The sequence below is a fragment of the Heterocephalus glaber genome, unplaced genomic scaffold (genome assembly GCF_053883595.1).
Source record: "Heterocephalus glaber isolate CG9 unplaced genomic scaffold, H.glaber_assembly_v1.0 deba00001610, whole genome shotgun sequence".
Lineage (NCBI taxonomy): Eukaryota > Metazoa > Chordata > Mammalia > Rodentia > Bathyergidae > Heterocephalus > Heterocephalus glaber.
Window position 1 is genome coordinate 15081471 of NW_028258381.1, and position 23375 is coordinate 15104845.

General features: G+C 58.4%; 1 protein-coding gene across 9 annotated transcripts; it reads right to left on the bottom strand.

The window, feature by feature from the left end:
- Nucleotides 1-1044: 1044 nt before the first annotated feature.
- On the bottom strand, nt 1045-15716 carry Zmiz2 (zinc finger MIZ-type containing 2). 9 transcript variants are annotated; one of them, XM_087196122.1, is made up of 20 exons: nt 15619-15675; nt 11939-11965; nt 9923-10037; nt 9726-9840; nt 9350-9552; nt 9013-9196; nt 8553-8813; nt 8213-8392; nt 7675-7752; nt 7410-7578; nt 6840-6984; nt 6552-6762; nt 5810-5915; nt 5445-5602; nt 4153-4220; nt 3796-3864; nt 3400-3644; nt 2836-3005; nt 2511-2753; nt 1045-1865 (listed from the first exon to the last, which is right to left on the bottom strand). In XM_087196122.1, exons 3-20 carry the CDS (start codon nt 9970-9972, stop codon nt 1758-1760), a joined length of 2763 nt encoding a protein of 920 aa, XP_087052248.1. In that variant the 5' UTR covers nt 9973-10037; nt 11939-11965; nt 15619-15675; the 3' UTR covers nt 1045-1757. The 9 variants fall into 9 exon arrangements, with proteins under 9 accessions (XP_087052248.1, XP_021109929.2, XP_012925888.2 ...); XM_021254270.2 differs by lacking the exon at nt 11939-11965 and having other exon boundaries at nt 9923-10034; nt 15619-15716; XM_013070434.3 differs by lacking the exon at nt 11939-11965 and having other exon boundaries at nt 15619-15705.
- Nucleotides 15717-23375: the final 7659 nt, after the last annotated feature.

Below are 23375 nucleotides of genomic sequence, written 5' to 3' on the forward strand. Positions count from 1 at the left end.
CAGACTGGGGCCTCGCAGCCCTGCACCTGTCCCTGTCCCACCCCAGGAGCCAGGCTGATTCTTCCTGGGCCACCAGCGCTACAGAAATGGCCTTGAGTTCAGGAGTGAAGATCTACACTTCCTGTCGCCCAGGCAGCTTCTGTGACTTGCTCAGGGCTGTGGGCACAGAGCTGCTGTCCCAGTGCACCGATCCACCCTTGGTTCTCTGCTCTGATGACGACTCCCGGAGGTTAGGCCACAGCCTTTGGCTCACCCCAGCCTCCGAGAGACCGGATGCACTACAGGGAGGCAGGGTGGGGCTGCACCAGGGCCCTCCTCTCTGCTGAGCACCAGTCTGCTGCTGGTCCTGTCCCTTTTCACCATTTCTACTCCTTGGACCCCAAAACTGGCAACATGGGCGTGTGGCACACACCTGTAATCTCAACACTCAGGAGGCTGAAGCAGGAGGATCGCTCTGGGTTCCAGGCCAGCCAGGGCTACATAGTGAAATCAAGACCAACCTGCACTACATAGTGAGACTGTTTCTCAAAAAAATAAATACCACCTGGCCACAGATGGTCCCCAGGGAACAAGACATGCAAGCTACCTGCCTTTCCACTCCAGCAGCCGGGTCCCAGACAGGTGCCCCCTGCAGGCAGCCACAAGGACAGCAGCCCTCCCTCTCCCTGGTTCCTGCAGAGGAGGCCCAGTCTCACTTGTGCACCCTTCTGGGCAGCAGGGAGACAGGGCCAAGGGCTAGAGGGCAGGCCCCTGGCTGGGTGGGGACCCACACACCCACACAGCCTGCACCCCGCCCCAGGGCACACCCGGGAAGGTGACATGGTGGCAAATGTCTCAGCCAAGCCTAGGACATTTGGCAAAACAGCCCTCCAGCTGAAGCCAACTTGGAAAATTCCAGGGAGAAGGAAATTTACCAGGAGGCAGGAAGGGCTGAGGCTGGGCTGGGCACAGCAGTCCAACAAAGGCCCCAGAGCCACCCATGGGTGGGGCCTGGCCCCCAGGGAGGTCCCATCCCCAGCACAAAGGAGGGACACAGCCAGGCCCGCCAGGAGGGAGTCCTTTAATAGAGATCGCACAGACGGGAGACAAAACAGGCCCTGCGCCAAGCCAGCAGAGGGTGTTGTCCCCTGGCCACCTGGGTGTGGGCCACAGGCGGGGACCAGAGGTGATTTAAAAACACAGCTTACTAATTCTTCACTGTCACAGAAAAGGGGTGGGGAGAGCAGCCCACTGGAGAATCTGTACATGGAGCCGAGTCCATGAGCCCCCAGGCTGCAGCTTGGTCCCTTCCTCAATGGCCGCCCCCGAGCTGTCCCCAAGGGCAGGGGCAGAGAGCACAGGGCCTGGGCAGTGGGGGACATGCGACTGGCACAGCCCTGGCGGCTGGCACTCTACACTATGTACATCGTTGTGCTTTAGAGCCACAGCACACGCCGGCCAGGGTGGTGCTGGCCCCGGGCAGCCCGTGGGCACCCGGCTCTTTCTGGGAGGCATGGAGATTGGGTGGTCGGGGACAGGCAGGGCAGATGGTGCGGTACCGGTGGGGCTGACCGAGGTGGGGCTGACTGGGCGCTGGGATGCTGGGCCAGCGGGGCAGGGCGGGGTGGGGCGGGCCAGGGCCTGGGCCGGGACCCAGCGTGGACTTCCAGCCAGCGAGTGTGGGAAGCTGGAGAGAGGGCTGCCAGTGTGCTGCGGGGCTGGGGGCCAGCTGAGGTGACAGCTCTGGGTTCGTCCCCGCAGGCTGGGCTCACTTGGGGTCAGTTGTTCTCGAAGAGAGAGAGCAGGTCGTCGTTGCTGTTCGCTGGGAGGTCAGGGGGGCCCAGGTAGGACAGCAGCTCATCGGGGTTGGTGAGCTCCGGGAGCAGCTGGGGACAAAGCAAGCGGGTCAGCAGCTTCGTCTGAGATGTCACCCCAGCTGGCAGGTAGCCCTGGCCCTGCCCGTGCCCAGGCCCAGGGGCAGCCATGCAGCCCCTCTCCTAGTGACAGCAGCTGAGAGGCCACGTGGGGCTGCTGTACCCCACCAGGGCCAGGGCACCCGAGATAGCCCAGCTGTGCACTGGGGGTGGGGTGCACAGGCCCCAAAGGGGACCCCCAAGTGATTCCTGGGCCAAATGCAGGTGGTATATTCTCAGGCTGCTCCTTCTAGTCCTCCCTGCATGGCTTCAGCAAGCAGGTACATCCACCCAGGGTGCATGCTGAGCACACTGAGCTCCTGCTCACAGCACCAGGGTTGGGACAAGGGCTCGTGTCAGGACAAGAGCACCCAGATACAAGGCTGTGCCGAGAGCCTCTGCCCAGTCTTCTCTGCCACTCTGCACTACACACTGTGGTGCCTGCCCCCAGGCCAGGCCAGGCCGAAAGTCACCATACACGGCTCCTGGTACCCAACCCGGCAGTGAGAGCCACACTCAGCCGACTAACTGGGCAGGCTCCCGCTGGCACCAGTCTTCCCTTTCACAAAGCACAGTGGACAAGCCAGCTCCCACATGCTCCCTGGCCCAGGTACTCACATCCAGAGCTGGTTCCGGCCCCTCCCCTGGGCCGGCCATGCTGGGGGGCCCCATCACGCCTGTGGCCGGGTTGAAGGCCAGCTCGCTGACAGGCCCCGAGCTCGTCTGGCCCAGGGGTGGCCGGGAAGCGGGGGGAGGGTTCGGGTGGTGCAGCTGGGGGCCTGGGGGCGCCCCAAGGTTGGATGCGTGCAGCCCCGGTGGCCCAGGATTGTGGGCTGGGTCCAGGTGGCCTGCTGGTGTCATCTGAGGAAGGAGGGGACCTGTTAAAACAGCTCCAGGGCTCCCTGGTACAGCCCCATCTCCCAGCCCCACAGCCGGCACTGACCTGGCCAGGGAGGCAGGGAGCAGCTTTCTCTGGAGTCAGGAGGCTGCTGGGAATGTCGGACTGGTAGGAGATGGGGGGCGGCCCTGGGGTGAACTCCACAAGGCTCGGGGTGCTGGGTGTGGTCGGGGGGAACGACTCGGGGAAGGGCCCAGGCCCCAGGAAGCTGGACCCTGTGAGGAGAGGCTGGTGTGGCAGAGGCAGGATGGGCCATGCTCCCCACAATGCCAAGAGCAGAATTCTCATCCCCTGGGCTCAGGACAACTCTAAGAGGGGGACCACAGCAGAGCTACACACAGGTGGGCCCCCAAAGGGTTCCCAGCCAGGGCCAGTCCATGGAGGTGGCATCCAGGGCCTCCCAATCCAAACCCGAGGGAGGGTAGATCTACTTCCTAGGCTGCAGCCAGGCCTGCGCCCTGAGCAGTCACCCCCACGATGTGGATGTGGCCGCTGCACTCATTTATGAACTAAGCATGTGGGCTGGGAGCTGGCTCGGGGCCTCTGATCTGCAGAGGACAAGTGCTTTGCCCGGGTCACCAAGGTTCCAGGCTGGGGTGTGGTACTTACCCTGGCCTGGATAGTCGCTGGGTACAGGGCCCGAGGGGGGCTGCAGGGGGGCGAAGGGGGTACTGCCAGGGCCCAGGGCTGCGATCATCTCCATCACGCTGGGCATGAGCACGTGTGAGGGGCTCACGGTGCGGCAGCGCTTCAGCACCGGCCCGTCTGGCTCCTCCTTGATGTGCACATCGGGCTTCACGGGCACGGGCTTCCAGCTGCACGTGGGGTCAATGGTGATCTCCTCGTAGTCAGAGCTGGGCAGGCACAGGGCAGCGGTCACTCACCCTGCCCTCCTCCCCCTCAGTCTGTGAAACTTTCCCACCGCCCTCGGGGACACCAGGCCTGGGCCAGACAGGCTGCCCTCTGGTGCCCCAGGTGCTGAGGCGGCAGGAGGAAGCCACTTACTTCTGGATGTAAATCAGGATGCCTAACATGTACTGGTCCACCTCCAGGCCCTCCAGCAATGCTGTCTTGCTGTGGAAGATGAAGGGAGACTGTCATTCCCAGCCCAGTCCACTACATGAGGTGACTGCATGGTGACCCCAAGTGAGGTGACCCTGTGTGACACAACTGACTACATGGTGTGCACATGTGAGGTAACCACAGGAATGGTGACCTCATGTAAGGCCATCCCAGATGAGGTTTCTGCCCGGAGCTGAGCTGAGCCACCTCCCCCAGCCTGTGTATCTAGCGACACTGGGTTCCACCCACAGAAGCCTCTGAGGAAGGCAGCTCCCCTTCAATGCTCACGGCAGGACTCACTTGCACACGGGGCACCGCCAGGTCCCCCGCTCACAGTTCAGCTGCAGGTAGGACTCCAGGTCAAAGCACTGTGGAGAGATCGGGACACGGGGTCCTCAGTGCAGGCCTAGACAGGCATCTGGCCACCCGTACTCTGTTTTGGGGAATTTACACGTATGCTTGGGACTCTGCAGCTGCCGTGTACTCTCTGTGGAACAAGGTGGGCCACACGCCGAGCAGCCCTCGCCAGAACTGGAAGGCCTTATGACCCAAGGGAGAACTGGGCAGCTGTGCTGACAGGAAACCACCAGGATGGGGGCTAAAAGGAAAAGCCACCGGGTCGGTGATTTAGCTCAGTGGTTTCGCCGTCTGCTGCACAAGCGCAAGGACTTGAGTTCAATTACCCATACCAGAAAAAAAAATAAAATAAAATAAAATTTGTAGAGCCGGGGATTTAGCTCAGTGGTTTCACCACCTGCCGTGCAAGCGCAAGGACCCGAGTTCGATCCCCGATACCAAAAAAAAAAAAAGAAAGAAAAGCCACCGTGCAGCAAGTGGCAGGGCAACCACAGGGGCGGCAATGGCGAGTTGCTCTTCTGACACTGTTTCTGCCAAGGCTGAGACTCTCACGACGGAATAGGAAGACTGCCCTACACCGTACACCTTTTAAAAATGGAACCCCGTGAGGGCCGGGGATTTAGCTCAGCGGTTTTGCCGCCTGCCTTGCAAGCACAAGGACCTGAGTTCAATCCCTGGTATCAAAAAACACAAAAGAAGTCTGGGATTATAGGCCTGTGCCTCTGTGCTCAGTTTCTTTTCTTTAGGGCTGGAGATTTAGCTCAGTGGTTTCGCCGCCTGCTGCGCAAGCACAAGGTCCTGAGGTTCAATCCCCAGTACCAAAAAAAAAAAAAGGAACCCCGTGAACACGATAGCTAGTAAACAAGTTAATAAATGATAATTACAAAGAACCAAAGCCCAAGCTCAGGGAGGGAGCAGCCAGGTCCAAGGGCTTCCATAGCAGGCCTGCCCTAGCATCCTGGTAGCTGAAGCGTCAGCTCAAATTTTTTTTTTTTTGGTACCGGGGCTCAAACTCAGGCCCTTGAGCTTGCGAGGCAGGCACGCAACCACTGAGCTAAATCCCCGGCCCTCAAATTTTTTTTGAGACAGTCTTGCTAAGTTGTCCACCCTGGCCTTGAGTTCAAAATCCTCCTGCCTCAGCCTCTTGAGTGCTGAGATGACAGCCACACGCCATCACGTTCAGCTTTAAGGTCATTCTAAGGCACTGGATTCCAGCAAAGCCCTTGAGGACTCACCTGTATGTGGCGACAGTCATGGCCGCGAGCAGGGAGCTGGATCCTGCGGAAGGTGATCGGGCACTTTAGGGACACCTTGATAGCCGTCTGCTCCACTCCGTCCTCTCCGTTGGGCCCAGGGGTGCCGGGGATGGTACCGCTGCTGAAGTTCCGCTTTACTATCAAGGACAGGGAGAAGGACCTGTGTGAGGTTGTGCCCGGGGAGGCAGCCAGGGAGCTGGTCATTGCTCCATCAGTAATGTGCCAGAGTCACTGGAGGTGGCCACTGTCCCCAGCACAGAGCTGTAGGCTGGAGAGAAGATGGCACCCTGTGCTCAGGACAGCCAGCCACTGGGCCAGGTGGAGCTGGAGGTGGGGACACTCACTCTTGGTGATGCAGTGCTCAGCCGGCAGCAGGCGCTTTTTGAGAAGGCCCTGTAGCACAGAGCGCACGGACGGCCGGTGCACCAGCTGCAGCACGAAGAGGTGTGACTGCAACGCGAAGGGATGCGGTTTGGTCCATGGGATGTGGCAGAGAGGCAGTGGCCAGGGCGAGAGGCCACGACAGCGTACTCCTCGCAGCCAGCCCCCATGCACAGCTGGGATGTGCTCTCTTTCTCCCCTGACCCCGCCCGGCTGCCTCAGCTCCTGCCCACCCCACACCTGTTGCAACAGACCTTGTGCAGCCCATCCATGTCCAACACTGGTGGGTGCTCACCCGAAGTCGCCTGTATTTCCCCCTGCTTGTGGCACTCCCCTGATGACCCCAGGTCTGAGTTAAAACCTCAGAATTCCCAAGGAAGGTGGCATCTGACTGCCCGGCCTACAGGTCCCCAGCCCGCAGCAACCTGGGTCGCCTGGCCAGAGCTTTCCCACCACTTGGTTCCTCTTACATAACCACTGTGAGCCCCAAACCTAGAAAGTTTCACCCAAATGGAATATTCCTAGGGCTCCGAAAAGGCAGTAACGAGAAGCAATGTCTTGGCTTAAGGATAAAGCCCTGGAGACTCTGGCTGGGTGATGGGGGCCCCTGCGCATGGCCCAGGGCTCCCAGGGACAGCGCCCTCCCACCCCAGCACACAGCGGGTGGGGAGCCGGGTGTCCCGCCTGCCCTCTCCCAGCACGCACGCAGCAGCAGGCTGTGACGGTGATCTGGATGGTGTTCCGGCCAGGCTGGCACACATGCTTCAGGTAGAGCGGCTTGTGCGAGGTCTTGTTGTCGCCCCGCTCGATGGAGAGCGGTGTGGCATTGACGCTGACCTGCACCGAGGCTGGCCAGTTGGTGTTCATCTGGCGGTCCTCGTGGTGGTAGCACTTGAACTGCAGCTCTAGGTCAGGCCTGCAGAGCGGAGGTTGACCCTGAGGGCGGGCAGGGATGGGGTGGGGCAGGGGAGGCTGGGGTTCCCGCAGGCTCACCGCAGCATCAGGGTCTTGTACACCGAGTCCCGCAGCTGGAAGACGTGGTTGCTTACGGCCAGGTTATGCTGCAGGCGGAAGGGCTCCAGGACTACCCCGTCCCGCACCGGGAAGGTCAGCCGCAGCTCATCGCAGGGGCCGCCTCCTGGGGACAGGCACGGGTCGTGAGGGGGACAGGCCCAGGAGCCCCGCCAAACCTGGCCCACTGTGCCTCAGCTCCCCCGCCAGCATCCCCTGAAGAGCGACAGGAGAGGCTCCCAACCCAGACAGGCGGGTAAGGGGGACAGGTGTGAACTGGGGCCTGGCCTCAGGCGCCTCTCAGGTCTCAGGGCCCCACTCCTGCTATGGTTACCCTGGAAGCAGGGAGAGGCTTTAGGGAGTCATAAAGCCCCTGAAACTGTACACAACATCCTGTGTGTGGTGGGTATTATTCTAGACGTCCACAGGGCCACAAACAGAAAACCAGGGAAGGCCTGGCAGGGGAGGGTGTCCTGAAGGAACCCTGGCTTTTCTTGGGAGCCGGGAGCACCTCCAAGCCTGTCGTGCTGTTGCTGGAGAAGGAACACTCACCTGAGGGCGAGGGGTGCAAGGTGCTGAGGCCCGGCTTGAGGTCAGGCAGGAAGGGAGACTTGACCTCCTGGCTTGGGGACATGTAGGGAACGCTGCTGCTTGGTGTCATGGGTGGCGTGGGATTCCCTGGCAGCGGGGAGCTGGGGTAGCCAGGGATGGTCCGGGCAGGCTGTGGGGGTTGAGCACAGTTAGTAGGATGGCAGGGTGGCCAGTGCGGTGCCTGCCCTGGGAGCCTCCCGGCCGCCCACCCGGCCATGCCCTGTACCCCGCTTAGGCCCGGCTGGCTGTAGCTCATGCTGCCCCCGTTGAAGCTGGTGCCCTGCCCATTGAACTGCTCCGTGGGCTGTGGGAGAGAAAAGTTAGTGCTCCTGGTCTGGCCTGCCCCAGCCAGGTCCCCAGGGGTGCTGAGTAGTGTTCTTCCACACTCTTGGACACCCCACATAATCTACTACAGAAAGAGGAGGGAGTGGGCACATCGGGGCTGCACGGACAGGGCCCTTTACACTTCCTCCTCTCCCCCCGCTGCCTCCACTGTGCCCACCACCCGCAGCACAGAGGACCTGCCCCCCAGTGGCACCTGGAGCACCTAAAGGACATGTTCCCATTGAAGATGTCAGAGCGCCTTGGTACCTGCCTCCCCCAGGTGTTCCTTTCTGAAAGGGACCCTCACCCTGGGGCCTCAGCACCCACCGTGCCCCTGTGAAGCTCTACCCACCCTTCCCCAGCCCTCAGCCCTCAGCCCTCGAGCGCAGGACTGACCCAAGGTCCCCGTGGTGGCCCAGGCCTGGGGCACCTGGCCCTACCTTGTAGTGCAGTCCCGTGGGGCCGGGTGCAGGCAGGGACTGGCCCATGCCCTGCTGCAGAGGCAGCCTGTGCCCAGGGTAGGAGGGTGAGGGGGTGGGGGGCTGCCCAGGCCCGGGTGTGTACTGGGCAGTGCTGGGCATGTACTGGCCGCCTTGCAGGTACTGCTGCCCTGGATACACCTGCAGGAGAGAAACATGCCCGGGAGAGAGATGGTGTCAGGGCCAAGGCTCTGGTGGGCAAGGCCCTGGGTCCGAATGGGCACACGTAGTTCTCATTGCAGAAGCCGCTCTTCCTGCAGCTCTGCAGGCGCCGGGATGGGTTGGGCAGCCAGACACTCACCTCAGAGTAGGTCCTCTTGACCCCCTGTCGGGGCAGCGGCTGGGCCTGGGCGGGCCCAGGGTAGCCGTGCTGGGGCAAACGTTGCCCTGCATACAGGGGCGTCAGGCCCGCTGCCCGGGTGGGGTTCATGGCCATGGGGGAGAGGGCAGAGGGGCCTATCAATCCTGCCATCCCGGTAGGGTTCATGCCAGGGGGGACACTGGGCCCCCGGGGCCCTCCGTGCTGTAGAAACTGGCTGTTAAATGACTGTCCGGTCCCCATCTGGAAAGAGAAGACAAAGGCATGGTCCAGGCCATGCCCACACAGGGCGGCAGAAACCTCACAGTCCCTGTCCCCCCCCCCCCCGACCCCCACTCCCTCCAGTGAGTTCTGTGCTGGTCCCGTGAGTCCTCAGACGCCTCCCCGAGCCTCCCCGGCCCTCGGCGCTGGCCATGGCGTGACATCTGCTGGGACACCTCACCGCTCCATACTGGCTCAGCTCCTGGCTCTGCTTTTCCTGCAGGGCGGCCACGGTGGCAGTGGCCGTGGCCGTGGCCGTGGCTGCGGCGGCAGCCATGGCGGCTGCGGCTGCTGCTTGTGTGAAGTCAGCGGAGGGTCGTGCGGCATGTGACGGGAGTCCCAGGCCCCCTGGGCCACCCGCATACCTACAGGGGACACAGGATAGCCATGTTCTCTGCATGGGGAGCCCATACTTTCCAGGCCCTCAGGGTGGCTGCTGGAGCCAGCAGGAGAGCAGAGGCCACAATGTGCCCACCGGGGTGCTGCTTCTGCCCCTGTCAGGTGAGGCCCCCGCTTACCCAGTGGTGAAGCTGGGGCCCCCAGGGTAGCCCCCTCGCCCATACACGCCTTGCTGCACGTAGCCCTTGCTAGCACCACCTTCGGCAAAGGCCTGCTGTCCCAGGCACTGTGGGGAGGTCAAGGCAGAGCTGCCACCCGCCACGCCAGGCATCATGGAGCCGCCAGGGGGGCTTCCTGCAGGGCCCATGGGGTTCCCCAGAACCTACAAGGAAGTGGGAATCACCGAGAGAACCAACCACAGCTCTGCAGCAGGCAAAAGCAAGAGGTCTGGCCAGGGAGGGGACAGTGCCTTTCCACAGGCCGGGACAAGACACCCGCAGCAGGCAGAAGTCCCAGCACCCTAGGGCTGGAGGCCCGGAGCCCCACAGGGCTCACCTGGCTCTGTGTCGCGTTGCCGACTCCCCACACGGTAGTGACCACAGACAGGGACCCAGCAGGCTGAGCGGCACTCTGTTGCCAAGGCACAGACTCGTATGCGAATGAACCATCACTGCAGGGAGAGTGGCTGGTGAGGCCCCAGTACTGGAGAGAGGGCCCAGGGCCTGTGGGGCGACCACGGGGACCACACTCACCTGTGTGGCACGGGGGGCAGGGCAGGTTTCATGGGGTTCATGGAGTTCATTGGCGACAGAGCAGCCTGCAGGCCGGGTCTGCCGGTGTGTACCTGGGACTCTGATGCTCTGGCTGCTGGCAGGAGGGAAAGGACACACGCTCAGGTACCGAGTGGAGGGACCCCAGGGCCAGCAGGCCTGCCCTTCCTCTGTAAGAGAAGGCTGGGTCCTGACAGGAGGAAGCCTGTGACCTGGCCTCACTGCCCAGAGCCCTAGGTCTCCCCGGAACAGCTGCTGGCTCCCAATGCTGTCTACTCTGCCCACACCAAGGACGGGGCACCCATGCACACCCTCTGCCTAGTGACAGGGTCTAGAGGACCCCTGAGGAGGGGCCACTGCAGACTAAGGTGAGCACAGGGGCTGGGCAAGCAGTGCCGGTCCCTATGCGCCTGTCTGTTGACACACAGGGAGAGTTTCTGACAGAGCAGGGACAGCCAGCCTGACACGTGGAGGGCCCCTGACATGGGGAGCTGGGAGACTGTGGGGACTCCTGGGCTGGGGGGAACCACACCTCCAGACTGCGTCCAAGTGCCACCAGCTGCCCAATACACGCCAGGGCACCTCCATGTCCACTCTGCCTGGCCTGACCCCCAAAGGCACATGGACCCAGTGGGGGTGGCCCTGCAGGACTCATTCTGGGCCTCACTGTCCCACCACGGCATGTTGGCCTTGGTGGCCTCTACTGGCCACTGCAGCACCCACAAGGCCTCTGTTTCACCCAAGAGCAGTGGCCGTTCCTGTGTGCTGACCAGGAGCCTTGCCCTCAGCCCAGCACTGGCAAGGTAGGACCAGCAGGGCAGGAGGGCACAAGGTGGAAGCTCCCAGACTGCCTGGCCCTGTCTTGGCAGCCTGAGGCTTTCCCAGCCCAGCACCAGGCCCTGGTGGGGAACAGGCCATCAGGGGAGGAAGTGGGGTGCCCTGCTCTTGGAGATGCCCCTCTGGGCCCAGGCCAAGTGCTGCCCTGAAGCAAAAGCCACAAAAGGCAGGGAGCCAGGAGAGCCCAGCTGGGCTATCAAGGGAGGCACCTCTGTCCCACAGCCTGGCCCAGGGATTGTGACCTTGTGCAGAGGTCCTGCCAACCAGCAGCTCCTCCCCAGACCTGCTGGATGGGGGCTGGAGCGACCCACAGGTTTCAACAGTCAGAACGCAGATTTGGCCATCGGGACCACGAGACAGGACACGGGACAGGGCCATGATCAACAGAAGACTCTGGACAGGAAACAGCCACACAACAGGCACAAAGGTGCAGAGTTTGAGCAGGGAGGAAAGACCCCCCAACAAACTGCAGGGGCAGGGGGGCAAGAATAAGTAAAGCAAACCAGCCATGCAGGGTGGGGGCACTGGGTATGGAGTTCAATGTGTGAGGCCCCGGGACTGCAGAAGAAAACAACAAATCAAAAACAACCCAAACTTTACAATTCATGCTGAAGTTAACTCAAAATGATTTGGTCTTTCTAGGTTTAAATGTGAAATACCAATCTATAAAATGTTTAGGAAAACGCTTGGAAAAAGTCTTGGGGCTCTAGGCCAGGCAGAGATCTCTTAGACTTGACACCAAAAAGCATGATCCATAAGAGAACAACTTTGTTTGTTTTTTGGTACCGGGGATTGAACTTGGGTCCTTGCGCTTTTGAGGCAGGCAGTGGAACCACTGAGATAAATCCCGAACCACTGAGATAAATCCCCGGCCCATGAGAACAACTTTGATAAACTGGACTTGTCAACATTGCAGACTTTTTGTTTTGCTTTAGTTTTTGTTTTGTTTTGGTTTTTTTGGTACCAGGGATTGAACTTGAGACCTTGAGATTTCTGAGGCAGGCGCCAGGACCACTGAGCTAAATCCCCAGCCCTGTTTTGTTTTAGTTTTTGAGACAGGGTCTCACTATGTAGCCCAGGCTGGCATCTAACTCAGTGATCCTCCTGCCTCGGCCTCCCAAGTGCCAGGATTACAGGCATGTGCCACCTCACCCCGCTTACCATTTCAAACTTTTCTTCTGTGAAAAGCTTGGCAGGAGGATAAAAAGACAAGCTAAGGACAGAGAAACATTTACAAACTCCATATCCAACAAAAAGGGCTGGTTATCTAGAAGGTCAAAGGAATTCTCAAAGTTAGAAAAAAAGTGCAATTAGAAAACAGGCAGAAACCAGGAAGCTGCACTTCACCAAAGAGGAAATACAGACAGTAAATAAGCATATGAAAAGAGGTGACTCAGGTCACTGTCAGTAGAGAAATGCAAATTAAAACCACAAGGAGATATGGCTGTATCAGAATGGCTAAAATAAAGTTACTTCACTAGATGCCGGCAAGGAAAAACCTGTTCTCTCCTAGGATAATGGGGGAACAGTAGTGTGGTACAGCCACTCTCTGAGAGTCTGGCCATTTTTCTTTTGGTTCTTTTGAAACAAGGTCTCACTAGTACTTCACACTGGCCTTGAATTCACTATGCAGCCCAGACTGGCCTCCACCTCCTGGTGACCCTCCTGCCTCAGCCTCCAGTGCTGATTTCGGGTGTACACCTCCACACCCAACTAAGCACACCAGCAACTGCACTTCTGGGCATTCATCTCAGACAAATGAGAAGTTAGTTGGGTTCTCATAAAAACCTGTAAGTGAATGCTTCCAGCAGCTTTATTTACAGTAGCCAAAGAATCGAAACAGCCCAGATGTCTTTCAATGGACAAAGGGTTAAACCAACTGTGGTTCATCCATAGGGGAGGTCAGAGAAAGGAATAAGCCAGTTCAAACACAACACAGCCAGGCTCAGTCTCCAGGGAACCGCACCAAGTGGAAAAAGCCAATCCCAAAAGGTGACATACTGTATGGTCCTGTCATCTGGCATTTTGACATGACAAAATCAGGAAAATGAGAACAGATTGGTGGGGGAGGCACTAATCGCCCATTTCTGTCATTTCACCAGGAGGGCGATGGGTGTGAATCCCAGCCAGCAGCAGGAGGAGCCTCCAGACTGTGTAGTGTCCCGGGATAAGGATGTAACAGCTTTGCAGAATGTTACCACTGGGGAAACTGGGCAAAGGACACAAGCGACCTCACTATGCTATTTCTTGGAACTACCTATGACTACAATTATCTCAAAATAAGAACTTTAATTACAAAGCCGCCGCCACCAGCAGCAGCTCTACCTCTGTTCTCTGAAGAGGTGCCTGGACAGCTTCCCCACCCCAGCTGGTCGGGTCAGCCCAGCCTGCTTGTCTGTCCCAACACACACGCCTCATTTCGGGTCACCTACTGCAGCAGCTCCCTGAATGCAACAAATTCCCATCAGCTCAGGCTGCCCAGCACCACCCCAGTCACTAGGATGGGCCAGGGTCCGAGCCTTAAATTCTCATGTTTGCAGTGCTGCTGACCAATGTGAGCCTCCCAGCCAGGAAATGCAGAGACCTAGGGCAGGTGCAGGGCAGGGAAAGCCCAAATGGGGTGGGGAATTCCACCCATGATGCTCCTCTGCTGTGGACAGAGACCACAGACATTTCCAGTTCCCCCTGAGCCTCTTGCATGTGCGGGGAGGGTTTCCTGCCAGGCGTCCCTCCAGCCACTCTGTGGAAACTGGGAAGACCTCCAGTCTCCAGGCTGGTCCCCTGTGACCCTCTGCTCCTGATAACACAGGGGAATTCAGTGCATGCAAGGTTGAGAAGCCAGGACCCCAGCAGAGCTGCTCTGGCCTGGATCACTCTAGAAGGCCACAGGCTTGCTGGGGGTTAAGTCTCATCTTCCTCCAGAAAGAGAGCTTCGAAAAACTTACTTTCCAGACCCCTCGGATGTCCCAAAGCAGCTGCACCCCAACTTCCCTGGCTCCATCAATCTCTGACTGTTTGGGCCGCTAAGAACAGGACCAAGCAAGTACGGTAGAATCCAGGACAGCAGCCCCATGGCAGGCCACAAAGAGGACTCACTGCCTCCAAGGACCCAGGGTCAGACCCTAAGCCAAGAGACCCTGGAATCCAAAAGTCTCGGAAAAATGACATTTCTAAGCCCAGTGCAACAGCTGGTTCCTATAGCCCCAGCTACTTGGGAGGCTGGGGCAGGATGACCTCTTGAGCCCAGAAGTTCTGGCCTTCCTGGACAACATGGGGAGATCCCCTTGTCCAAAACAAACCAACAGAGACAGCTCTGGAGGTGGCAGGAATGGGGTCTTCAGTCTCAAAAGGGGGTGATCACGTGTGTGGGGAGGGGTCAGAAGTCCTGTTCCTCCAACTGTAGGACACCCTCGCAGAGCCACCTAAGGGAGGGGCTAAAAGTTGGGAGGGCAGACCTCACCCAGTTCAGAAAGATCCCCTGACCAGTGGCCCTGGTATGGGACAGCCTAGTGAATGGCCTAAGGGACAACCCAGACCTGGTGTCTTTAGTTGATCACATGTAAAATGAGAATCTTGTGGCCAACCTGGGACTGAGGACACATGACCACCTTTATGTCATCAGCCCTTGAAGAGCAATCCCAGTAATCAGGATGCTCCCCAAGCATGTTGGGCCTGTCCTTCGGAAGCCTCCGCCCACTTCTCTTCATTTCCACTGCCAGTCTGGAGGCAGCCCTGGGTGTGACAAGGGCTCCGAGGTCAGCACTGCTGGGCGAAGTCAGGATCCCCTCACTTCTCCCGTTACAGCTTGGGAGGCCCTCGGCCCTCGCCAGCCAGAACTGGGTGTCGAGGCTGTGGCACCCTCCCCGTGTGCACCACGGTCTTAGATCCAGTCACATGGTCCGTGTCCCTGTGAAATCTTCTGCAATAACACAAATACCTTAAAGAAGACATCACCACGGATGCCTGACTGCACGAAAGAGGGCACCCTGGGGAGAAGGGGGGCCAGCGGCCGCTCCTGGTGGTGGGGACAGGACAATGGGAAAGGCCAGGGCAGATGGAAGGTGATCACTGGGTGGTGAGAGCAGGGCACCCCAGCGTCTGAGCTTCAACAGATCCGATCAGTAAAAGGGTGTCTCTGTGAGAACCACGACTGGGGCGGGGAACAAGTCAGCGCCGTCCCGTCCAGAGGCCCCCGGCCCTCCCCAGCCTCCCATTGGCCACCGCGAAGGTGAGACCCCAGGTCGGGCCTGGCGGCCTCCTAGCCAGCCCCCGACAAAGGCCTGGGAGGGGCGACGGCCCGACCCCGAGCGGAGGACGCCCAGGCTGGGATTGTGCGTGGTGGGTCGGCAGGTGGGCGCCCGGCCCGGCTGCGATCCCCGCGAGGGCGCCCGGGCCCCGCACCTGCCGGCCGCACCTGCCCGCCCCCACCCCCGCCCCCGCCCCGCACCTGCCCGAGCCCGCGCAGCAGGCGCCTCCCGGGGCCCGGCTCACCTCCGCCCGGCCCGTCCCGGCCCCTTGCGCGGCCCCGGCCCGCGCCGCTCCATGCGCTCAGCCCGCCCTCCGCGCCGCCCGCCGCCCCGGGGCCACCGCCCGCACCATCGCGCCGCCGCCCGCCGAGGGCACAATGGAGCCGCCGCCGCGCTGCTCATGCATATGCATGACGCCGCGCCGCCGGCTCCGCCTCCAGGCCAGAGCAGCCGAGCCCCGAGCTGCTGCTCGAGCGGGGGCGTCGGTGGGCCTGTGCGTTCGAGGGCGGGGGTGAGGACGAGGCCGGGGTTGCGGACACCCAGGCCGGCGGGAGACCCGCCCGACCGCGACCCGCACCCGCTATCCCCTCACACCTTTCGCGACCCGGCGTCGTAGGGAGGCACGGCACGCTTCCTGCTAGGTGTCCACCGGGGGCGGGGCCGGGCGGGGAGGAGGGACCGGAATGTCGGGGCGGGGAACGGTGTGGGGCGGGGCCAGGACAAGGGGCGGGATCTGTAGGCGGCGGGGCCGGGACGAGGGGCGGGGCCAGGATGGCGGGACCAGGCGGGGAGGCGGGACCGGGCGAGCTCCGGGGAGCCTGACCCAGGGCAGCCTGACCCAGGGCAGCCAGACCCGCAGGAGGCCCTCGGATAGGAAGGTCGGCGTTGCCGGCCGTCACCGGCTCGGTCCTCTAGTGTCACCGCCCTGTCATCCTGAGACGCCAGTGGAGTTCTTTGCCTGGCCGGCAGGTCATGGAGATTGCAGGGGAGCCCAGAGACCGTGGTGACATTAGGAAACAGGGTCTTGATAGGGTCCCAATCCTAACCCTAACCAGCAGGCCTGTGATCTCTCCCTGGGAGGCTGAGGCAGAAGGATTGCAAGTTCGAGCCCAGCCTAGGCAACTCAGTGACTTGGTGAGACCAAAATAAAAATACTGAGTATGGTGGCACACGCCTGTAATCTCAGCATTTGGGAGGCTGAGGCAGGAGGATTGCTGAGATATGGAGGCCAGCCTGGACTATGTAGTGAGTTTAAGACCAGCCTTAACTACACAGTGAGACTCTTAACTCAAAAACAAAAACGAAAAACAAAACACTGAGAAAAAGGACAGATATAACTCAATGCAAAGGCCCTGGGTTCAATCTCCAACACCAGGAAGAAAAGAAAAAAAGCCCAATTTCCCTGAACAAGTTACCTTCCTCCCTGCTGGGTCCTCTCTTCCTGCGCCGTGCCTCCATCAGGGTCTTCCATCCAGGGCAAAGGGCTTCTGGCTGATCTGTGTGCACCTTTCTAATGTTTTTGAGGCAGGAGACTAGGGCGTGGCAGAACTGGCGGGGAAGGATTACAAATCCAGGACACATGCGCAGAACAGTCCCCAAGGCCCTGCGCTTGGCTTCTGGAGCCAGGTTTCCCCCAGCCCAGACCCGGAGGAGTGAGAGAACTAGAAAGGACGGTGATCGTGAGCCTGACACGATGTTCTCTCCCGCACTCGTCCAGCGCCCGTTTCTTTTCCTTCCTTTAATGTAAAACCTCGCTGCTGTTTGGGCTTGTCTTGACCAGTTCTTTGCTCGGGACAGAAGGAACCTAAAACCACCTCCGGAAGAGGACTGCAGCACCTCCCAACCTGGGAGCACTCAGCACCCTTTGAACTATTCTGGACTTTGCCTGCCCTGAGTTTGAAAGTCCACATTCTCCCAATTACCCACAATTGTTATTATTTTTATTGTCACAAAATACACAGAATTTACTGCTTTGATCATTTCAGCTATGTGGCGTTGACTGTGTACACGGTGCATGCAGCCTTGGCCACCGTGGACCTCCAGGGCCGTTCTCCTGTGGCCACCTCCATTTGCCCACGAAACATCTCACGGGAGTGGAACTGCACAGTGGATGTTTTTGTGACCATTTCAATCAGCATCATGTCCTCCAGACTTCTACACATCAGAATTTCCTTTTCGTAGCTCTAATAGTCTGTGGTGTGGACCCCCCCCATTTAATTTCCTGTCCATGGACACTACCCATTAATTTTTAGTTTTTGATGGTACTGAGGATCGAACTTGGGACCTTGCGCTTGTGAGGCAGGCAGTGGCACCACTGAACTAAATCCCTGGCCAAACACATTAATTTTTCATTTTTAAATTTTTTCCTGAACCCTGTGCTGTTTCTTGGGGAGAATCATTTGTTTACTGAAGAAATGCTACAGACCTCAATGTGGCAGTCTTGGGGCTTGGCTCTGCAAAAACAACACTGGCCCTAGAGGGCCGGGTTTAGCTTAGTGGTGCCTTGCCTGTCTCACAAAGCACAAGGTCCTGAGTTCTATCCCCAGTACTGATTGGCTCTAGAAGCCAGGTGTGGTGGTGCACACTTGTAATCCCAGCACTTGGGAGGCCGGGGCAGGAGGATCACTGTGGATTCAAGGTCAGTCCAGTCCGGAGTACAAAGCCCCGGTCTCAGGAAGCCAAACATTTTAAAGTTTTTTTTTAAACTTTAAACTATTTGAAGAGCTGCCATAAACAGCAAAGTGGGGATTCTTATTTTACATGGTTTTACAAGGAAGGCTTCAGGAAAGCAGCTTTTTTTCTAGTAACTAGGGAAGATTTCCTAATAATGCATAACAGAAATCAGTAACACTATCCACCTGGGTATAGTGGTGCACAGCTGTAATCCCAGCACTTGGTAGGCTGAGGCAGAAGGATTGCAGAGAGACCAGCCTGCACTTCAAAGTGAGGCCCTATCTCAAAAACCAAAACAGGAGCCAGGGATTTAGCTCAATGGTTCTAACACCACCTGCCTCAAAAGTGGAAGGACCCGAGTTCAGTCCCCAGTACCAAACACACACACACACACACACACAAAAACAAACAACAAACCATTATCCGGAAAGCAATGGGCACCAGGTGACCTTCCAGGGCCTCTGGGTGGGAGTTGCCCTCACTGTGGGCAACTGGGCCTTCAGGCGCTGCTCCTAGCCTCTTCCTAGTACCCACCCCAGGCCGGCCTGGAACTCAAGGCAGTTTTCCTGCTTCAGCCACTGGAATGTTGGGATCAAGGTGTTCATCACCACACCCAGCTCAAAAATATTTTCTATGTCAGCTGGTCAGGGTGGTGCATACCTGTAATTCCAACACTCCAGGAGGCTGAAGCAGGAGTATCCTGAGTTTGAGGCCAGTTGGGGCAATTTAGTGACGTAATGAGACCTTTTCCCAAATTTTAAGAAGGGCTAGGAGGATGTAACTCAGTACAAAGGCTATGAGTTCAATCCCCAGTACTAGGGAAAACAAAGTTTTCTTATGCTTTTATTATTTTTCCTGAGTCTTTTTGTTTTGTTTGAGGCTGGTATCAAACTCCTGGGATCAGGCATTCTCCTGCCTCAGCCTCTGAGCGGCTGAGATAAGCTCCAAATACCCTTAGCCACATCATTGCGGATCTCCCCACCCATGCTGGGCTGTTGGGGACACTTTGCTGGACAGGCACTGTCCTCCAGGGCTGACCCACCCCTCACTGCGTGTCCTCCTGCTGTGGAGACTGTGGGATTTGGCGTGTACGGTCTGTGCCAGACAAGTGCTGGGCAAGGACAGGCTGCATACATGACGTACGTGAAGGGGTCCTACAAGATCATGATGCCAATGATGTTGCAGCCATCTTGGTTCCTGTACGTGCCATGTGACATTTACACACCCAGGAAATCACCAACTAAAGGCCAGGAATGGTGGTGCAAGCCCGGAATCCACAGTACTCCAGAGGCTGAGGCAGGAGGATCACAAGTTCTAGGCTACCCTGGGCTACATAGCAAGTTCAACACTGGTCTGAACTACATAGCAAGACCCTGTCTCAAAAAACAGAAACAAGAGCTGCCTTCAAACCGGTGGTGATCCTCCTGCCTGAGCCTCCAGAGTGCTGGGATTATAGGCATACACCACCATGCTCAGCTAAGGTAAGGGTTCACTATAGGAAAGAATCACAGACCCAGACAGTGAAGATGGCTGCCCCTCAGAGTCACACTGAGCAGATGACACGGCCCGTGTCCAGGGGCCCCCACCTCGGACTCCCACACATCCTGCTTCCGGTCTCAGGAAGTACTGCAGCTTGCTCCTTTGATTCAGCATTTGCTTTCTTCCCCTTCTGTTCACGCAGAAGTGCTGCTGCTGTACTTCACAGTCCTCTTCTTTCAAATTGTCTCTAGCTTCTACTTTGGCCTTAAGCAAGTGACTTCACCTGCTTTAAAGTCTGGTTTATAAACTTCCTGTCTCACCGGGCACTGAGCTATGGCCTCAGCCTTTTTATTTTCATTTTTGAAACAGGGTCTAAGTTGCCCAGGTTGGGTTCCAACTTGCAATCCTCCTACCTCAGCCTCCCAGAGTGCTGGAGTTACAGACTCCTGGCTGTAACTCCTCCATGCCTGGCTCAGCAATACTCTTTAGATCCAGGGAAACTGCTAAAATCATGGTGGTGAACATGTTTTCCAAAATTTGAATTTTTTCACAAAAGCTGGAATCTTATTGGTAACAAACATGCTCAGTTGTTTTCCTTGAGGTGGCTGGCTCACTTCTGGTATTTTAGACTGTTGGCCACATACCTGGATTCGAATAACTGGTCTGTAGGTCAGTCAGTCAGTTGTCCTTTCTCATGGAAATGGCACAAGAGGAAAGAGGAAAGAGGCCAGCTGACACAGGAGCTGCACGGCAGTCTTCTAGAGATGACATGCTGGCTTCACACCTGGAATATCCCCACCTCCTGTCACAGGATTTTACAATGTCATGGATGTGGGGGTGGAGATGTAATAAAGTTGATAATTGTGCTGCATCATCCAGCAATTCAGGTTAACTGATTTCCTTCATGCCGTGTGTGTGTGGCAGGAACAGATAGGCAGGGACATTTTGGCTTGGTGCTTAGTGCCTACAGCTTTCACAGGCACAGTACCCTTTCACTGCTAGTGCCGATGTCCACACTGAAGCGGGCCAAGGTGGCACACACCTGTAATCCCAGCACACTGGGACACTGAGGCAAGAGGATCCCAAGTTTGAGCCCAGCCCAAGCAACTTGGTGACTTGGCCAGACTGTCTCAAAATAAAAAGGACCGGGGATGCAACTCAGTGTGCAGGCAGGCCTTGCTCCCCCACCATTGTCTGCCTCCCAAACCCAGCCCTCTGTTGCCATGGGTTAAGGGTTCTTTCACTCAATGAAGACAGAAATTATGAATTGCCAAAGAGCAGCTCTGATCACCATCCTGGGCTTTGCATGCCCAAGGCCAGTGGCTTCAGTGTTGACAGCTCTGGGTTTTGGTGCTGATAACAGCTGATACCAGATGCCACCAGCCAACTCAGGCAGCTGCTGGCCTGCTGCTGCTGGCGGCAAGTTGATGCTCGCTAAGGCCGGATGTCCTCACTCAACTCCAGGTCTGCAATCTGCCAGCCACTATCTCCGGAGCTCTTTGGGGCTGACACCCCCTGAGCACTTACAGCTTTTTGAAGCAGCTGTTCTGTCCACACCTCAGGGTAAGAATCCCAGGTGGTTTTATAGGACTCTCAACCCAAACTACCTGGGAAATAAATCAGGCAGGACCACTGGAGCGAGGCTTTGCTTGAGCAGGAACTGTGCCATGGCCAGGGGGGGATCAGAGGAAGCTTCCTAGCCCAGTCAGAGAGGGGAATGCTGCCTATACAGCAGCTGCAGGAATGTGATTGGCCCACATTTGAGCCTGCTGATTGGCCCAAACTGATCTAAACTCAAGCCTTCTGTATGAGTCTACTGATTGATCCAAATTCAATTCTGCTGCTAGGTTCAAATCTGAGCCTGCTGTGGTCAGGGCAGACCTCTCCCGGCCAGTGGGTACTGGTGTCCAGGACAGGGATCAGGAGAGGGAGCTCTGACAGCTGTTACTCTCGGCAAATAATGGCGGGGCCAAATTAGGGCCATCTCCAGGAGAGTGGCTGCGCTCTTCACACATCATGGGACTGGGGGCAGTCAGGGGCATTCATAATTAGCCCAGGTCCCTCCCCATCTTTGGGCACATCAGGTGCAGTGTCCCCACTGCTTCAGAGAGGTGACAGTGCTAGGGGGTGGGAGTGGGGAGCAGCCTCAGGGGCCTGACAGCTGTGGGCCATGGCAGGGACAGGAGCTCCCTTCAGATGAAGTGTGGTATGCGGCATGGCCCCTGCCTGTCTGGCCCTCAGCTTCTCATGCCTGTGGTGTGCCACACACGGGTGCACAGTGTGTTGCTGTGTGGCTCCCCTGCAAGGGCCCAAAGGTGAGGATGCTGCTCTCCCCAGAGCCTAATGTCTGCCTGCATCCTGAATTGCCCACAATAACCTGTAACCGCTCATCAGTCAGTACCAAGGGCCCTTCGTCATGGAAACACAACATCCCCATCCTCAGTCCTAGCCGGGCTACCCTAAGAGGCGCTGCCAACAGCAAGGAACAACATCATCTTCCTACAGTGGGCTCCAAGGGCTGTGCCTTGTGGAGGCTGTGGGTTGTCCCCGGGGAAATGGGGTGACCAGCCTCTCCCGGGAGGGGTGAGGCCAGGTCCTTAGAACTTCCACAACCAGCACACGTGAGGCACCTGAGTCCCTGCCTCCCCCGCTCCTTTCTTCAGCCAGCACCTGGCAAGGGACTCGGCCCTGGATCCTTGGCTTCGGGGAACCGAGGCAGCTCTGGTTCACTGCGGCCCGGGGGCCATATGTGCATCCCAGGAGGAAGCCAGGTGACTGCAGACACAATGCTGAGTCTTCTCCCTTCCCACTAGACAAGCAGGGACCCTTGTCTGGGGCCCAATGGAGCCCTCCACATGCCAGGCACCAAGTTCCAGGCTTGGCGACTCCAGCCAAGCCAGTGACCAGACAGGTTGGGCCCCCCAGAAAGGTGAGTGCTGGGCAGCCTGGAGCCCCGTGGGGAGGGGGCTCCCCAGTGCTCCGCAGTGGGCCAAGGGGACCGAGGTCCTGGCAGGAAGTGATGAGTGATACAGGGTGCTGAGGGTTACTGTCAGGTCACTGGCCCCGCTAACAAGGAAAATCTGGGGGTACAGATCAGATCTGGGTGGGCAGGGCCAGATCTGGGCCCCCCCATCCTTTGGGTGACCTGTGTGTCACCTGGCATTTCTGCCTGCTTCTGCCATCTCCCTTCGATCTGCTCCCTCAGGCTCGGGGATGAAGTAGCTGAAGCCTCCTCACCTGTTTACCTGCTGCACCGGTTTCTCACCTGGATCTCAGCCTTGCCCCTCCCTCCACCGAGGTGCAGGCAGGGCCTCTGGACCTGCCAGGCTGGTCACAGAAGTCTGGCCTATCCTCCTTCCCTGGCCCGGGCTTCCCTAATTCCAGAACTGAGATGGGCCCCTGACCCACAGCCCAGACTGGGCCAGCAGAAGGGCCCTGGGACACAGGCAGAAGGGGATGGCCTGACCAGGGGCCTCCCAAAAGGGGCCATGCCTGACTTGGACTCCTGGCTCAGCAGTGCCTCCTCCCGCCACAGCTGGTTAGTTCTTGTTGGCCAGGAAGACACAGCCCGGGGCATCCATGCCAAGGGCCACCAGGTGTGGCCTCACCTGGGGTGAGGTCCAGCTCTGGGATGGGGAGGGTTTCTGTAGGTCCCAGGGCCACCAGACCCCAACTCCAGTGGAGAGGGCAAGGGCAACCCCCTGGCAGGGGCATGAAGAGGCACCCTGGCTCTGGCCCTCACTTGTTGTGGCTTTTGGTTTATTTGGGCTCTAGTGGGCTCAGGGTAGCACCTGGACACTGACGTGGCAGAGGGGTCTCGTGTGGAAGCCCACTGGTCAGGGAACCTCCACCATCTTTGTCCAGGCCAGGCCTAAGGGACGCTATTCTGATGGGGAGCTTGCTCCCGCAAAGTGAGCAGTCAGCAGCACCAGGAGTTTATTCCAGGGAGCAAAGGGAATTCTCCACATGTGTAATGTCTTTGAAAACCGGGATGGAGCGTTCTGCCCAGCAGCCGGCCGCCCCAGGCTGCCCAGGCTCTGGAGCCATGCGGAGCCCAGGTCTGGTCAGCATGGTCTAGCCTTCGGTCCTGGCCCTTGCCCGACCCGCTGTGGGGTTAGCCCAGATATCACACCCCGGGGGCCTGGTTCCGAGGCTGCCTCCCTGGGGGAGCGAGCTGGTCACCTTGCCTTTTCTTCTAA

What these genes read in the sequence shown, in the direction of transcription:
- Zmiz2 (XM_021254270.2), bottom strand. Translation starts at nt 9,972, where the DNA reads ATGAACTCCATGAACCCCATGAAACCTGCCCTGCCCCCCGTGCCACAC. An exon ending in CCACGGGACTGCACTACAAG is followed by an intron (nt 7,753 to 8,212) that starts GTAGGGCCAGGT and finishes TCTCTCCCACAG; the next exon opens with CCCACGGAGCAGTTCAATGG. An exon ending in TGGCGGTGCCCCGTGTGCAA is followed by an intron (nt 3,865 to 4,152) that starts GTGAGTCCTGCC and finishes CATCTTCCACAG; the next exon opens with CAAGACAGCATTGCTGGAGG.